This window comes from Micromys minutus (assembly GCF_963924665.1).
Source record: "Micromys minutus genome assembly, chromosome: 8".
Lineage (NCBI taxonomy): Eukaryota > Metazoa > Chordata > Mammalia > Rodentia > Muridae > Micromys > Micromys minutus.
This window is the reverse complement of record NC_137977.1, coordinates 32,688,877-32,706,667: the sequence shown is the minus strand read 5'-3', so window position 1 is coordinate 32,706,667 and position 17,791 is coordinate 32,688,877. Positions and strand designations below refer to the sequence as shown.

Sequence of the window (17,791 nt, the reverse complement as noted above, 5' to 3'; positions counted from 1 at the left end):
CATACGGCGCCCCGCCTCTCCCTTAGTACGCAGGCGCATCCTTCTTGAAGCTCGAGCGGGGCCCGCCCCCCCTCCCTGCTGCCCCGCCCCCGCCGCCCTGCCCTGCCCCGCCCCTAGGCGGTTGCTGGCGGCGGCCGCCGCCCTCCCTCGACCCAATGGCGCGGCTGCGGCGTCAGTAATGTGAAGCAGTGAACTGGCTCGTCCGGCCCCCGGGCCTGCAGCCCATTACACCATCCGCCGCGGCAGCTGCTGCAACGCGAACCGCCTGGGAGGGAGGGTGCAGACGGCTCCGCGGGGCGGGGCGGAGCGAGCAGCGCGGCCGGATTCATTCCTGTGGGGCGCGGGGCATGGAGGAGCTGTGCAGCCGCAGGCGGAGTAGGGCATCCCGGGCGACAGGGACAACGGTTTCCATTTGAAGGGGCGGCCGGAACCGGAGCAGCAGACCACAGGTAGTGATGGCCGAGGCCTGGGGCCCGGCGGGGAGGCCTGGGCGTGAGGAGGGCGGCCGGGCAGATGGCGGCTGGCGGGGTCGTGTGGGCCGCGGGACCCAGGGCAGGCGGGCGGCTGGAAGGGTTGGAGGCGAAGGTGACGGAGGGCGGTTGTGGCCGCGGAGCACGGGGCGGCTGGGGAAGTTAAAGGCTGGAAGGCGGCCGGATTTCCTGAGCGCCTCGCGTAGTTTGAAGCGAAGAAAGCCTTTCCGGCGAGGTCTTAGCGTGAGCAGGCCGAGAGTTGGTGCGTCTGACCTTTTTGTTCCTCGTCGAAACCCATCCTGGCCACAATGAGGCCTTCCTGCCTCGCGCCCTTGGCGAGTTCTCTGCAGATGCAAGAAAGAAACATTTCTGAACCCGCCGCGTCTCCTGCCCGTTTCGGTTACTCGCTGGGCGTGTGCGAGGCAAAACCAGAACAAAGCTGGGCTGGCTGGAGCCGGGCAGGAGGAAACCAGTTACCTGTAGTGTTTCATTTCCCGCACTTTGGGAGGAAATGCCTTTCGAAACATTAAGGTCTCCGTGTGAACCCTTTTGTATTTTCCTTTCGCACCTCTTTTGGGGGAAGGGGGAGAATCGTTCCTAGTACGGTATTTTTTCCTTTTTGTCCCCGCCCACAAGATTATTAAACAGGGAAGCCCAAATCGTGTTTTTGCCTTTACTTGTATGGAAAATCCTAAAACTTCTTCTTCTTCTTCTTTTAATTCTCTAGTTTGGTGTTCTGGTTCTTCGATGTTGGAATGTGATAGTACAGAACATACTTTCTGGGTTTTATGTCCATTCTGGGTCGCAGTGACTAACATTGAACTTTGGCTCCTGTTACCTGCCTGCGTGGAGAGTTAAACTGGAGCTCTGACGGACGGATAAATAAAGCTTAGCCTCGACTGGACATAAATGGATCTAAAAACAGCGGTGTTCAATGCAGCGCGCGATGGCAAACTCCGGCTCCTCACCAAGTTGCTGGCAAGCAAATCTAAAGCGGAGGTTTCCTCCTTGATCTCGGAAAAAACAAATGGGGCCACGCCACTCTTGATGGCTGCTAGGTATGGACACCTCGACATGGTAGAATTCCTTCTAGAGCAGTGCAGTGCTTCCATAGAAGTCGGGGGCTCTGTCAATTTCGACGGGGAAACTATCGAGGGGGCCCCCCCTTTATGGGCCGCTTCTGCAGCAGGACATCTGAAGGTTGTCCAGTCTTTGTTAAATCATGGAGCATCTGTCAACAACACGACTTTAACCAACTCAACTCCTCTTCGAGCCGCGTGCTTCGATGGCCATTTGGAAATAGTAAAATATCTTGTAGAACACAAAGCCGATTTGGAAGTGTCCAACCGACATGGGCATACATGCTTAATGATTTCATGCTACAAAGGACACAAAGAGATTGCTCAGTATTTACTTGAAAAGGGGGCAGATGTTAATAGAAAAAGTGTTAAAGGTGAGTTCAACTTTGTTTTTTCTTTTGTTTTAAGTGACTGCCTCTAATTTTCAGGAAGTTTGGTAACATTTGTAGCGTTGTTGTTGATTAGGCCTTCCTTAACAGACCTGTGTTTACTAGGTAACCCTTCCAGTATTACCTTGACTCTGATACTTGATAGTGCGTTAAACATATGTGATAAACTATTCCAGTCACTATCTTCAGCAGCATTTTCTCTCTTCCCTGAAGTTACAGAGCATATTAGTGGCAGGGAGCTGAACCTCCTGGTTACAATTTGATCCCTTTGGGAGTATAGTGAAATACATTGTTTTTTAAAAGTCACTTTGGAGTAGTGAGTCACTGTCTTATTTATTCTAGGTAGGCATTCTGTTTGTACTCTGTCATAGAAAGCTAAACCATACTGCCTTGAAAGGATTAAATCTGAAGGGGAAACGTGGTCCCTGAGTCCACTTACTTGAGGCTAACAGAAAATCCTTTTATGAAGAACATATATTAAGTGTAGCAAGACAGAAAATGAATTTTCAAGACTTGATCAGGGCTTAAGAAGCTAAATAGGGACTAGGTCAAACCAGTGTGGATTTGTGGGCAACAATTTAAGGACCTTTGTCAGGAAGAGCTTGGGTTTACAGTTCAGTGTAACTTTCAAGATTGTAAGATACTAAAGGTAGTAGTGATAGTTTAGGAATTCTTTCAATCTTTAATAGAGGCATTCTCAGCACAATTTTGATAATCTGAAGACCTGAAGTAAATCTGCAGAACAGTAAAACAATTCACTACTTAGCTTTAAAAAAGCTGTTAAGATTTAAGAATTGGGGCTGGAGAGATGGCTCAGTTAAGAGCACTGAATGTTCTTCCATAGGGTCTGAGTTCAATTCCCAGCAACCACGTGGTGGCTCAGAACGATCTGTAATGGTATCTGATGCCCTCTTCTGGTGTTTCTGAAGACAGCCACAGTGTTCGTGTGTGTGTGTGTGTGTGTGTGTGTGTGTGTGTGCGTGTGCGTGTGCGTGCGTGTGTGTGTGTGTGTGTGTGTGTAAAATAAATCTTAAAAAAATAATAGCATAAGAGTCTTTATTTCAAACATATTGAGCAAATTGTCTTGCTTTGTTTACGATGAAAACTAAGTCTTATCCCTGCATTCTAGACTTTGGTCACCATTTTTATAGTTTGTATCTTTCTTTTAGAGATGAACTGTGCACTCTTCCTGCTTTGCCTTGGCTGTTAGGTGACACCCCACCTTGTATGTGTGTATGTATATGTATGTGTAAATGTATGTGCTTGTGTTTGTGTGTCTGTGTATAGGCTCAGGTGTAGTGAGAATTGTGGTTTCTTTAAAAATACAGAATTGTTTTAGAAATGTTTTTGTTTTAATCCCAGGTGTGGGATATGGGACTGCTTTAGATTATCCACAGCAGCTATGATTTGCCTCATGCTCTAGCAGGGGTGAGATTTTGCCAGCTGCAGATAGTTTCTGGAAATATATGACATTTGGAATTCTGGGGACTCTTGAAAGGGTATATAACTGCTAGAGCCCCAAAAGGGGTTGTGGTTGCTGTTGCTGCTGCTCCTGCTGCTCCTCTTATTCTTCTTCCTCCTCCTGCTGCTGGTTGTGGTTTGTTGCATTTTGTCAAGTGGTCATGGGGAAAGAGACAAGAAGAAATTGGATATCCTGATAATGAAGATCAGACTTGCCCCAAGTAACTCAACTCCCCAAATCCGCAGGAAGTAGTTTAACAATATCCATGCCCCCTTTCTCCTCTAGCCTTCTTTTTCTCCTACCTAGTGTTGGGAAGTTGGAACTGGATTGGAGAAGGGTGGTGGAAAAAGGAATCAGTAAAGTAGCCAAAGCCTGGCTACACTCATGTGTCTTAATCCTAGACTATGTCACTGAAGCCTAGCAAACAGGCTAGCTCATTCTTGTTTGATACAATTTTTCACTGAATGTATATAATTAGTTGATGTAGGACTCTGCTACTGTGAATATTCTTGAAGAAAATTGTGTATTAGCACACTTGTGAGGATTATATCTTTTTTGAAAGGGGCTTATGAAAATGAAACAAGACCCTTAAGATTTTTTTCTTGAAGTTTTTTAGCAAATGTAAGGCTATTTTTAAAAATCCTGGTACTCATGCAATCTTTCCAGAGATAGTTCTAAATTATGTACAGATATGAGAATGCAGTTTTATTTTATATCTTATCCTATAACCTGTTTTTTAAATTAGTAAGTTTTTAATTTTAACCATAGCTCCTTAATTTCAAGAACTGAATACTTTTTTTTTTCTTTTTATACATTAATGAAATAGATGTGTTTGGTCATTTTTACAAAAATAAGTAAATCTTGGCTGAATAGTTGATACTACAGGATATACAGTATCTTTATTTTCTTTAATATTTTTTCCTTTTATTAAAAATAAGCTTTTTCTCACATAATACTTTCCAATTATGATTTCCCTTTTACTCCTACCAGTTCTTTCCCACCTCCCTCCCATCTAGATCTACTCCCCTTATTAGAAAACAAACGGATTTCTAAGGGAATATGCTGTACACTATATTATTCTACTATTCCATATTATATTATACCATACTCTGATAAAACTAACACATTGGAATTAAACAAAAATGAACAAAGAAAAGAGCCCAAGAAAAGGCAAAGGAAACAGACCTACTTGCTCAGGAAATCCCATAAAAACACTAAACTGAAAGTCATAATAATATGTATGTGCATGGCCTGGTGCAGACCTGTGCAAGGTCATTTCATGCTGCCTCAGTCTCTTGAGTTCATACGTGTGTCAGCCATATTGATTTAGAGGGCTTTGTTTTTTTGCTTGTCCACCAACCCCTCTGTCTCTTAAACTCTTTGTGCCTACTCTTCCTTGGTGCTCCGGGAGCTCTGGGGGGAAGGATTGGATGGAGACATTCCATTTAGAGCTGTGTGTTCCAAGGTCTCGAAACTGCAACATGTCTGGTTATGGTTATCTTTATTTCTTTGCAGCTGATGCAGAATAAGCTCCTCTGATGACAGCTGAGCAAGGCATTGATCTATAGTATATCTGAATGTTGTTAGGAGTCATTTGTTTGCTTGCTTGTTAGGACAGTATTTGGTCTTACCCTAGCTTCCTGTACTATCCATCCAGTCTCGGGTGTTGGTCATCCAAGCATTGTCAGTTGTGGGTTCCATCACATGGGGTGGACCTTAAGCCAAATCAGATATTGGTTAGTCCCACAAGGCTTTGTGACACCATGTCACTAGCATCTTGCAGGCAGGACACTATTTCTGATCAAGCTCCTTAGTGGTTTGCTTAGTTTTTGCATTTCTCCTTTGGTAGGGTGCTGTATTAAAGATGCTAGAACATAGGGGTGCAGGCTCTATAGGCACCAGCTTGCCTTCTTCACATTCAGTGAGTTGTGTGGATGTTGTCTTCAGCAATGGGGTCTTGCCATCAGTTTGTGGTGAGCAACCTACATTCTTAGCAACAGCATGGTTTGTTTGGGGGTTCCCATGGACTCCCTTTGACCAACAACTCAATTAGGTGTTACTCAATTCCAGTACTAGAAGTTTCATTTGGTGACAAGAGATGGTCAGATTGGGCTCTCTTTCCCCCATTATTTGGGTATTTTATTTAGTTCTTCATTTTTGTATATATTTTAGGAAGCTTCTGCTGTATTTGCAGTTTCCATACTACCCTGTAAATAGCCCTTAATTTCAGCTGTCTTTCCTCATAGTCCCTCCCTCATCCTCTTCTCCCCCTCCCTCTTGACTTCATCCTCCTCTTCTAGCCATCCCATCCATCCATCCATGGCTATTCCATTTCCCTTTCTTATGAGATTTCTCAGTCTTTCCCAGTCCTTACACACTCCAGCAGCCAGCACTAACTGAATAATGAAGAGAGGAAAGAAAGGGGAGAGAGAGCATGAAAGGATGGGGGATATGTTGAGGATTGTCTAATAATAAGGATAGATAATCAAAATACATTGTATAAAAGACTAAAATTTGGAAGGGTAAGAAAAAAGTAGTAAGTTCCATTTTTACTGTATTCAGAAATAATTTTTAAATTTGATTTCCTTTTTAAAAAAGATTTATGTATTTTATTTATATGAGAACACTGTAGCTGTCTTTCAGACACACCAGAAGAGGGCATCAGATCCCATTACAGATGGTTGTGAGCCACCATGTGGTTGCTGGGAATTGAACTCAGAACCTCTGGGAGAGCAGTCAGTGCTCTTCTTAACCAGTGAGCCACCTCTCCAGCCCTTAATTTGATTTCTCTTTCTAGCTAATGAAACATTTTTTCCTGTTTACAAACTTTCAGAAAAAAAAGTTAATGAAAGACAGAGCAGTGGCTGACGCCTTTAATCCTAGCACATTGAAAGGAAAGGCAGGTGAACCTCTGTGAGTTCAAGGAGTTCCAGGACAGCCAACCAGCTACAGTGAGTCCCCTGCCAAGAGAAAAAGAAAAAGAAAAAGAAAAAGAAAAAAAGAAAAAGAAAAAGAAAAAAAGAAAAAAAAAAAGAGAGAGAACAACTATTTCAGACTGAGACTGGTCTATAGAAAAACTCTTCATAGTAGACAACGGTTTGTTAAATTAACTACCAGTCATTTAAATGTTAAGTATTTTGTAAAAAATTTTACCCAAACTTAGAGGTCAAGTCATTATGTTCTTTCTAGTCATGTGTGTTAAATTCTATGCCAAAGACCATGCTTTTGACAGCTAATCATCACTGATTTTAAACAATATATACCAATTACTATATATTCAACTTAAAACTTTACTACATTTTATGGTTCTTAAAATATCCTCACAATATAATGACTGGGATTTTTTCTTAGCAAGGTTACCTTATTATGTCTCCTACCTTCAAAGTAAGAAACAACAAAAAATAGAATACAATGTTTAAAACATAAATACTTCCAAGCATTCTAAAGTAAAATAAAGGTGTTTGACACTGAGATTTCATGAATTTACCTTTAAGGAAAATAGAAAGCAAAATAGACTCCAGTTTGAGTGTTTGGCTTATGGGGAGTGGCACTAGAAGTAGGTGTGGCCTTGGAGGTCCCGCCCTACTGAGGCTTCACCCAGCAGGGAAGACCATCTCTTCCGGACTGCCCTGGGATCAAGATGTATTCATTAATCAGCACTATGTCTCCCTGGACCCTGCCATGCTTCCTGCCATGATAATGGACTGAACCTCTGAAACTGTAAGTCAGTCCAGTGAAATGACTCTTCACAGCAGTGAAAGCCTAAGATATGGCATATTAAGCCAACTCAAAGACTTTCTTTATAAAGTTAATGTGATGCGATTATGTTAACCTTCAGCTATATAACTTCAAAAACAGAACAAAGAAAATTTAAAAGAATGAATAGTATCCATCTAAAGTGGAATGCTTTTGATGCAGATATTAAGATCAGGAACCTATAATGCACTTATGATAATATTTCTTAAGAAGTACTTCGTGGGCGCATTTTAAAGACTCTTATAATTAACTGATAGCAAGAATATAAAAGAATTCATAATGATATATGAAAGTTTTAGCCAAACAATAAAGTCAATATGTTTCTTAAAGTCAGTAATCCAAACTATATCAGTACTCTGCATAAGAACTAGTTTAAAGCTCAAGAATTCTCTGTACTGAGTCCTGTCTGGTGATACAGACCTATAATTCCCCTATCTGAATAGAATACAATGCTTAAGCAAAAATGCTATCAACATACTACCAAACATCCTACATCAAAATAAAAGGATCACAGGCACATGTGTCCCACTGTGTCCTGCTATTTAGTCTAAATTTGAATGATCTGAAGTGGAAATATATATTATAATTAGGTCACAATTTTCATCCTTGGAAAAGTTCTTAAGCCATAAACAACTTTAGTAAACCCTGTAACTTTATCTCTGACCACCATACATGTGCTGTGGTATCTGTGAGCCCACACATACACATTTATACAAAATAAATAAAATGTAATAAGCACTTATTTTGTTTAAGTCAAATATTATGTAACTGATCTACAATGGACACTCTTTAAAATCTGCAGAATAATTCAAATTGCTATAAATAATACCTCAAAATATAAAAAAATGATCCATAAAAACAAGAAAAATGCTTGTGTGTGTATATATATATGTATGTATGTATATATGTGTGTGTGTGTGTATATATATATATATATATATATATGACTTGTATACCAAATATATAAACTCTTTAAATAATAGAAAGGATAAATAACTCAATTGTAAAACAATACAAAAAAAGAGAAGACACTAAGATACAGAAATGGCAAACAATACATCAGTTAAGCATGTGAATAGATACTAGACATCATTAGCCACAGGAAACCATGAACCAAAATCACAATTCTAGAATGAGTGGGTATATTTGAGCAGAACAAGTGTTGATGAGTACAGAAAAATTAGGCCCCTCCTATATTCTGAGGAATATAAACTATGCAACTGCTCTGAAAAAACAGCCTGCTACTTCCTCAAAAGTTAAACAGTGACCTCTGTAACCCTATTTCAATTCCTAGGAACACAGCCTGAGAGAAATGAAAATACATACCCATGGAATTTTTATATGAATGCCAATAAAGACATCACTCATAAAGCTGAAAATAAAATAGTGAAGTGTTCATCAACTGCTGAATGGGCAAAAACAGTAGGATGCAGACCAGTGGTTCTCAGCCTTCCTGATGCTGCAGCCTCTGGATTCTTTTATGGTTTGTGGCAGAGTTCAGAGGTTAAGACAATAACTTTATGACCTATGAATCCTAAAATATTGTGGATTTTGCTAGATTCTAGGTTAGACTCTTACCAGAGATGCTGAGAAGCAAGGCCAGAGAAGACGGTCATGGTTCTGTCATGTAGATTCTGCTTCCCATAGTGCACCTGTGATCACTTAACCAAAGTGCTGGGGTTAAAGGCAAGGACCATCATTGGAAAGCTTTATGTCAGTCTTTTGATACTCTTTAAAACTTGCTTTATGGCCTAGATTATGGTCAGTATTTGTATATTCCATGTATCTTTGGGAAAAATCTTTTTCATTTCCATTTAATAGCACATATTCTTATAGTTGGATTTTCTTTCATCTGGCTCCTTTTAGGTTTTCCCTGTTGGTGTTTTTTTGTTTATTTGTTGTTTGCTAGTTTGTTTTATGGGGATTTTTTTGTTTTTACCCTTTGGATTATCCTTTACTTCTTTTTGTCATTTTATAATTTATGAAAAGAATAGTTGCATGTATATCCTTGTACTGTTTTTGTAGTGGTTCCTTCCCATTGTTTAATATGACTTTGGCTAATATTTCTACTCACGTCCAACAGTGCGACCTTAGACTCGCTGCGGGTGTTCTCCCTATCTCTGTGCTGTACTTGAAAACTATTTTATTTCCATATGTAGTATTTCAAGCTCACACAATATGGTTGAGAAACCTATATTGATATAGATTTCTCCTTTTTTTATGTACGTGTGTTCATGTCTCCTGGTTTCCATTATTTATTTCTTTTGCTTAAAATATTTTTTAAAAAGATATTAAGAGATATTTTGGCTTTTCCTAGTAACAAATATTTTAGTTTTCTGTTTCATCCGACAGTGTTTGTTATTTTCATTTATTCATGATGTGAATCTAGAAAAACAACCTGGGAGTTCTTTTCTGTTAGCGATTTTTCACTGAGATTCTGTGTCTCAGCTTTTTTGTTTTGTTTTGTGGCAACAAGTTTGCTGCTTTTGATCTTGCTGCTTTCTAAAAGAGATTGAATGGAACCTTCTGGGTTTAATGCTTTTCTCTTTGAACTTAGTTTACACACGCGCGCACGCACACACACACATACACACACACTCCCTTATTAAACCCTAATACATGTGCCCTCCTTATTTTTGGAGACAAGGTCTCTCCTTAGCTTTGAAGGTGTCATCTGGGCTGGGCTGGGCTGGGCTGGGCTGGGCTGGCTGGACAGCAAGCCCCAAGAATGGACTTAATTTTTCCCCGCCTTGTGCTGGACATGCAGATGAGCTCCACCACAGCCAGCCTTCTCTCTGTAAGGTTCTGGGGATCAAACACGCTTCCTTGTAAATGGCACTTAAGCTGTTTCTTCTGGTTTGGTTTTTTGATTGTTTTTAATTTATATCTATTTTGGGGGAAAATGAAAATAGTAGAGATTCTCACTTCAGAGTAATTTGGAATGTTTTAAAAATGTACTTAGAGTAGTGGTCATTTTTACTTAATTGAAATTTGAAACAAACGGCAATCAGTAATCAGAATCTGTGTGCCTTGGGTGGTTGAAAATACTTTATTGTAGATCATTGAAATCTGAGACAATAAACAGATTCTAAATAATTGTATAATACTTAAAGATGTTGTGGGAAAGAAAATAAGATCAACTAATGAAATGTTTCAAAGTTCCTTGTATATAACAACGTAAAAAAATTTATTTTAATGACAGTTACTTATTAGTTGGGGTGGGGGTGTGTGCCATGAATTGTATGTGGAGGTGAGAAACCAACTTCACCCCTGTAGGACCCAGGGATAGAACTCATCAGGATTGGCAGCAAGTGTTGTTACTTGTAAAACTATCTTTTCTTGTTTTGTTTTTTGAGATGGGTTCTTGGTATAACAGCCCTGGCTATCCTAGAGCTCACTCTGTAGAACAGGGTGACCTTGAATTCATTGATCTGCCTGCCTCTGCCTCCCAGCTCCTGGGTTTTAAAGGCATGAGCCACTACACCTGGTGCAAAGCACTAATGTTTTTTTTTCTTTCTGTGTACATGTATTTGCCTGTGTTTACACCTGTGTGTGCATACCATGGCTCATGAGTTTGTAGGGTCTCTGTAGTTTGTTGTTGTTTTTGGTGTATATATGTTCAGTATATGCCAGGCTAGTTGGTCCACAAGCTTCCTGGAGTTCTGTTTTCACTTCCCATCTTAGTGTAGAAACACTGGGATTTCAGGCTTACACTACTGTGCTGAGATTTACATGGTTTCTGAAGATTCATACTCAGATCTTCACACATGGTTGGCAAGAACTTTACTTACTGATCTTTACTTACTACTCTGTGGTTCCTCCAACCCCCAACTTAAATTCTAAAGTATTCACCTTCAAATCACTTCCTGGTTGGTGTACGTAATTATGTTGCAGGTCCCAAAAAGAACTCTGCTTTTTGAAGGTGACTCACTAGAATAGTACTCATAGGTAAGATTTATTATAGTGATACCATAAGGAAACACAGCTAATCACAGGGTCAAGGGTGAGGCCTAGAGGAGCATATGTAGGCCTCTTCATGCTTCCTCCTTTCATGAAGTGGACTCTTCCTCAGTAATAAAAAAACAGTATTTTGGCATAGGGAAACCCAGGACAGACTGGGTCACACGGGTATGTTTTGCCCAACCATATCCCAAATTTTATACTCCCAAACAGAAGCCAACCATTCACCATAAACTTCATAAACTACAGTTTAACACAGTAAACCTCTATCATTTAGGGATTATGCTGGTGTAGAGAACAAGTTTCCAGATGCCAGTCTGAGGCTAATCTTGGGACTAAGTTCTTTCTGAGAATGGCAGTTTTAACCTGCTTTGGTAGCATTCTATAAATATGTCCAGAATGATGCATTATAAACACTTCATTGAACATTGTATATCCACACCAAAGATCTGCATGGTGGCTTTGCTTCCGAACATCAATCAAATGGTTAATATTGCCCTTATGATGATTATGTCATGGCTGTTAATAACATGCCAGTACCTTTTTGTTGGGTTTTAATTCATGTGATGGATGATGAGACAGTGTTAGGACATTAACTACATTTAAATCAATATTTAAGAAATTAAATTATAACAGGAATTAGCCCATTCTCAGAGGATTTTGTATATATCCTTTAAAGGGTTATATTATGCTACCCACATATTTTTCAGGTCTGGTGGACTTTTTTTTCCTAAGAGAGCAGTGTTTTGAAAAATGTTACAAATTTTGGCTTTAACAGTTAAAACTTATTCAGTAATTAGAATTTTGAAAAAAAAAATTGTCCTACTAGAATCAAGTGGAAGAATCTTAGATCCTAAAGACTAGATTTTCCAGTTATAAATGGAAAAACTGACCTAGAAGTTTACAAATGACTTATGAATTTTATTTCACCCATTATTGATCAGAGAATATGTTTAGAATCTCAGAATTTTGACTATGAATGAAAAGTGCTGAGGGGCCGATGATTGGGCCCTTTTACCTTTTACCTGGCAGCTCTGGTATTGTGTTGTTTTGTTCTCCTTTTTGTGCTTGCTTTACTGTTTGTTCAGGAGTTTAGTAAGTATTTTCTTCAGCCCCTGCTGTGTATCAGACACTAATATTAGGTGCTGAAGGTAACTTTTATCCTTTGTAATTACAATGTCTTACGGTGTGCCTGAACTTTTGGGGGAGGCATGGGGGTGTTATGGTCCTGTTGCTTCAAAGCATGTTCTTTCCTCTCTCTTTAAGGCAATACTGCACTGCATGATTGTGCAGAGTCTGGAAGCTTGGACATCATGAAGATGCTGCTTATGTATTGTGCCAAGATGGAAAAAGATGGCTACGGAATGACTCCTCTTCTTTCAGCAAGTGTGACTGGTCACACTAACATTGTGGATTTTCTTACACACCATGCCCAGACAAGCAAGACAGAGCGTATTAATGCTTTAGAGCTTCTGGGAGCTACGTTTGTAGATAAAAAAAGAGATTTACTTGGGGCTCTGAAATACTGGAAAAAGGCAATGAACATGAGGTACAGTGATAGGACTAATATAATTAGTAAACCAGTTCCACAGACACTAATAATGGCTTATGATTATGCCAAGGAGGTAAACAGTGCAGAAGAGTTAGAAGGTCTTATTGCTGATCCTGATGAGATGAGAATGCAAGCGCTGTTAATTAGAGAACGTATTCTTGGTCCTTCTCATCCCGACACCTCTTACTATATTAGATATAGGGGTGCTGTCTACGCCGACTCTGGAAATTTTAAGCGATGCATCAACCTATGGAAGTATGCTTTGGATATGCAGCAGAGCAATTTGGACCCTTTAAGCCCAATGACTGCCAGCAGCTTACTGTCTTTTGCAGAACTGTTCTCTTTTATGCTACAGGACAGGGCTAAAGGCTTGCTGGGTACTACTGTTACATTTGATGATCTCATGGGCATACTGTGCAAAAGTGTCCTTGAAATTGAGCGAGCTATCAAACAAACTCAGTGTCCAGCAGACCCATTGCAGTTAAATAAGGCTCTTTCCATCATTTTGCACTTAATTTGCTTATTAGAAAAAGTTCCTTGTACTCTAGAACAGGATCATTTCAAAAAGCAGACCATCTACAGGTTTCTTAAGCTGCATCCAAGAGGAAAGAATAACTTCAGCCCTCTGCATCTGGCTGTGGACAAGAATACTACATGTGTAGGGCGGTACCCTGTTTGTAAGTTCCCATCTCTGCAAGTTACTGCGATACTGATAGAATGTGGTGCTGATGTGAATGTCAGAGACTCTGATGACAACAGTCCCCTACATATCGCTGCTCTGAACAACCATCCAGACATCATGAATCTCCTTATTAAATCAGGTGCACATTTTGATGCCACAAACTTACACAAACAGACTGCTAGTGACTTGCTGGACGAGAAGGAGATAGCTAGAAATTTGATCCAGCCCATAAATCATACCACATTGCAGTGTCTTGCTGCTCGTGTCATCGTGAATCATAGAATCTATTACAAAGGGAACATCCCAGAAAAGCTAGAGACCTTTGTTTCACTTCATAGATGATAATTCGGTTGGGCTTCAGCACTGTTAAAGCACGAGCTGGGAACAGTTGTGATAACACCAGCATTCATTTAGCTTGATATCATTGTGCTCTCATTGGCTAAAGCATTGTAAGCATCAAATTTGCAGGATTGGTTTCCCAGTATTTAATATAAATATACTTATACTGTATAATATATTGTTGTGAATTATTGAGAAATGTAATGTCATATTCAAATTTCTAAAATTGTCTGCCAAAGGCCATTCTGATTTTGTTTGCTGTTGGGTGTTTGGGACAGAGTTAACTGTTTTCAGTGATGTCTTTATATTTTACTAGTTTGTGAATTTTATACAATTGAAAGTCATCTTCCCCTAGCTCCCACTTCTGTCTTCAATTTTTGCTGATTACACCTTTCTCCCAAACCATTTCTGCTACAGTGTTCCCTGAACTTTTGGGTCCATGCTAAGTCATAAACCTTATGGACTTGTTCACCATTTGCAGTTACCATAAGTGCTTTATCTTCTCTATGCACCGGCTTAAACTGGGACTGTTGTGTGTTGGCATATTCTCTATGCAGCAGTTGGTCAACTTCTACTCAAACACTGTTTTCTCAAGTTACACAGTTCACAAAAGCACTCTTGGAGCACGCTGCTCTCTAGAGCTGCCGGTGAGCTGTTTGAGCTCAAGCTTTTTACAGTTTTATGTTTTGTTTTTGCTTTACTTCTCATCTGAGGTTTCTTCCTTCCATCCACAGAAAATTTGTATGCTAAATTTGGGAAACAGATCTGTTATAACTCATTAACCCAGTTGAAATTTAGGTCTGTCATCTTAGGAGATCATGCAGTAAAGGAAGAACTTTGTAGAGTGGCCCGCCTTTCATACTGCTCCAGCGTTGTCCTGCTTGTGCTGATGGTGTGACTAGGTGTAGAGAATCTGCTTCAGTTTAACCTCAGACTTCATCACACAGCCTAATGACTCACACTGAGCTGTCAGTCATCCAACTGCAGACCACTTGTAGTTACAAAAGGCTAGAGCATGTCAGTGGCATGATGCTTGCCAAGCCAGATCTAGGCATCTAAGATAATTAAGGTATTTTAGTATGCAGTTTACTGCCATAGGATCAAAGGTCAATAACAGTGTTCTCTCTTTCTTCAGGTTTATGTATATCTTTTAAAGAACGTGCATGAATTACTTTGATCTCAATTATTTGTCACTCTATTAAACGACATTGCACAGTGATTTCTGTCCCCTTAATGAAAGCGCCTCCTTATGTTCTCTTCCCCTCCCTGAAACCTCCCAGCCCCCCTTTCCTATTGTTAATGCCACAGAAAGGGCTCCTTTGACTTAGGAGAAGATAAATGAGAATTCAAAAGATTCAGGTAATCACTCAGCACTTTACTGTCACTCGGAATTTAAATGAATGGTACATACCCTACAGAAATGTAGAGTTGTTCTGGATGAAACGCTCCTCACTGATTAGCACAGCCGTTCTGTGAGCTGCATGATCTGCGTCACTTGGATTTAGGGATGACATTTTATTTTGAGGGTTGATGAAATGCCAGCTAAAGAATTACAAATAATGAAATTCATCTTTATTCAGTAAAAATTTGTAATGGGTAGTAATAAAGAACATTAGACTTTTTCATTAAAAAATTGAGGTTTAATTTTTTAAATGTATTCTCACTCATTTTACTATATTTTAAATTACATTTAACCATTGGAAAACTGGATTCGTTATCAGTGGGCTCTTGAAACTCATCGATTAAAAAAAGGTTTTACTATGTTTTATTTACCATGGGCAAGTCTGATAAAATATTTGAGCTGCTATATGTAAGAATAATACGTCATTTAGATGTTCTAACAATATTTTGAAATCATCTTCCCCTAGTGGGTGTTGTGAGTTATCTATGTGTGAGCCACTGGGTTTTTTGTTTTGTTTTGTTTTGTTTTTTAAGGAAATTATCTTGACCATTTTCACAAGTCATCTTTGGTTGGTTTCACTTTTTGGGTAAAAGATGACAGTTTGAATTTAGGGGTTTAATGCCTTGCCTTCTCTCTTTACCCAGAAGAGTCTGGCTCACAGTTTCACAGGTTCACTGGCATTGACAGCCCTGTTGAAATAAGGATATCAACTTCAAACTGGGCCTTACTTGGTCTTGAAACAGCAGCGCTGTATTGCAGTGAGGATGTGGCTCTCCCTTTTCTGTTGCCCTTTGCAGAAATGCTGTTGGGAGCTCTTGAAATAGCAGTTTAGTAGCTCAAAATTAGCCTTGATTTTATTTTACAATGAGTTGGTTCAAGAGTGCAACCTGAGACAGCTGTTGGGGGCTTCATCAGAAAAGTGTGAGACTGAATAAAATACAATTCTGATGTTTGTGGGGGTTTTGGCCATGGAGAAGAAGTGATCTAATTGTACTCATTTGAATCAAACTAAACTGGACACATGGTAGTATTGGCTGGAATTAGTGTGCCAGTCTCAACATTGTTTCTCCAGAAATGCCTCTGAATTTCAGATGTTCTACAATTTTGATCTTTTCTGTAAAAGAAGTGGTTATTTTATTCAAATACCAGTCTCATTTTGAAATGCAAATGAATTACAGGCTTTAAAATGTAATTTTTTGTCCTTATGTCTAACAAGCATAAGCCGAGATGTGCAAGTTAACTTGGTACCCTTAATGACTTTGAAGCCAAGCAATGGCAAAGAAGTGATTTGTAATATTTTTCAAAAGCCCATTTACTATGCGTTGAGAACTTGTTTAGGTTCTTATTTGGAAATTTAGCTTTTTAAAAAATCAACTTGTCAAGCAAAACCCCTCAGCTTGAACCTACAGGTTGTTAATCACTGTAAGTGGTTCCCAGCAGGGGCGGGGTGTGGAATAGTGACCTTGTACCCTGTAGAACAGAACCGTTGCTTGGAGCTTGAACGACTTTAAAGTTAGATACTAAGAAACTTGAATTGCTTGCCATCTTTTTCCTTTTCTTTTTTCCCTTTGTGTATCACTAAACAACTAGTTTCTCTTCCTTTTGTTGGTTCCCATTGTGTATTTTTTAAAAGAAGTACTGTATCCAGATGCCAGCCAATAAATTGTCACACAATGGAAAAACGATATGCCACAGCATTGTAAGGTTTAATAAAAATTAAATTTGCATCAAACTCAAGTGTGCTCTCATTAACTCTTAATTCTTGATGTTACCTTGAAACATATTTCAATGGATTCCTGTTTGGAAGTAAATGCCTGTTTGATAACATCAGCTAAGTAGAACTTACCCATGCCATTTATTATCGATCCCGAGGTGTCAATAAAACACAGTAAACTTGTGTGCAGTTTACTATAATTTTTTTCCTGGTAAATATATAGGAACTAAAGACTGGGAAGACTCAGTGAGGAGCACAGGAGCATTCTTGTCTCTTTTTTTTGTATCATTATAATTTATTTTAATTTCCTGCAATGTTTTTTTCTATGTGTGTTGTGTTCTTGTCCTTAATAGTTGGTGTTATTAGAAACGTGCAGTGATATGTGTACAGTGAAGGTAAGTTTTCTGTACTTCTCCTTCAAGCCATATAATTTAAGTTCCATTCCCTGTATCTTAAATATCTAATATAAGATTTCAATTGACCTAGAAAGTTGTTTATAATTCTAAACTCGTATAAATTAGAATCCAGTTTCTGGCTTTTCGCTTTTGGATCATTGGTGTGCTGGACCCATGGCATGAGCATTCACTGGTCGCTAAGTCTCCATTCCCAGCTGTGTGTTAGCTAATGTCCTTATCACCACAAATGCTTAAAAACATATGCACCAAACTTATAAGGAATTTTAAGGTTTGAACAAAATATACAAGATGCTGTATCTTGCAATGCCATTTTTCATGGTTTTATCTGTCCTGGGTAGAATGGTATTGAAGTTTGAGCTTTGGGAGTTAAGAGGAATAATTGGTTCCTAGGTGCTATGTTTATGTTTACCATAAAGGGTCCTTTAAATAAGATTTCCTCATTAAATTGCAGCTTTATTATTATGTGAGTTTAGTTGTTTTCCCAGTGAGTCCCTTTAGAGAAGACTTTAATGACAAGTGGCTCTGTTGATGCAGTCGGGATGTACTGCCCTATTTTGTATTCTGTGGCTG

At 39.4% G+C, this 17,791-nt stretch overlaps 1 protein-coding gene across 1 annotated transcript; it reads left to right on the top strand.

The window, feature by feature from the left end:
• Positions 1-335: 335 nt before the first annotated feature.
• FEM1C (fem-1 homolog C) lies at positions 336-16,811 on the top strand. The gene is made up of 3 exons (XM_080919953.1): positions 336-449; positions 1,198-1,923; positions 12,383-16,811. The coding sequence occupies exons 2-3, from the start codon at positions 1,380-1,382 to the stop codon at positions 13,690-13,692; spliced, it is 1,854 nt and encodes a 617-aa protein (XP_080776079.1). The 5' UTR covers positions 336-449; positions 1,198-1,379; the 3' UTR covers positions 13,693-16,811.
• Positions 16,812-17,791: the final 980 nt, after the last annotated feature.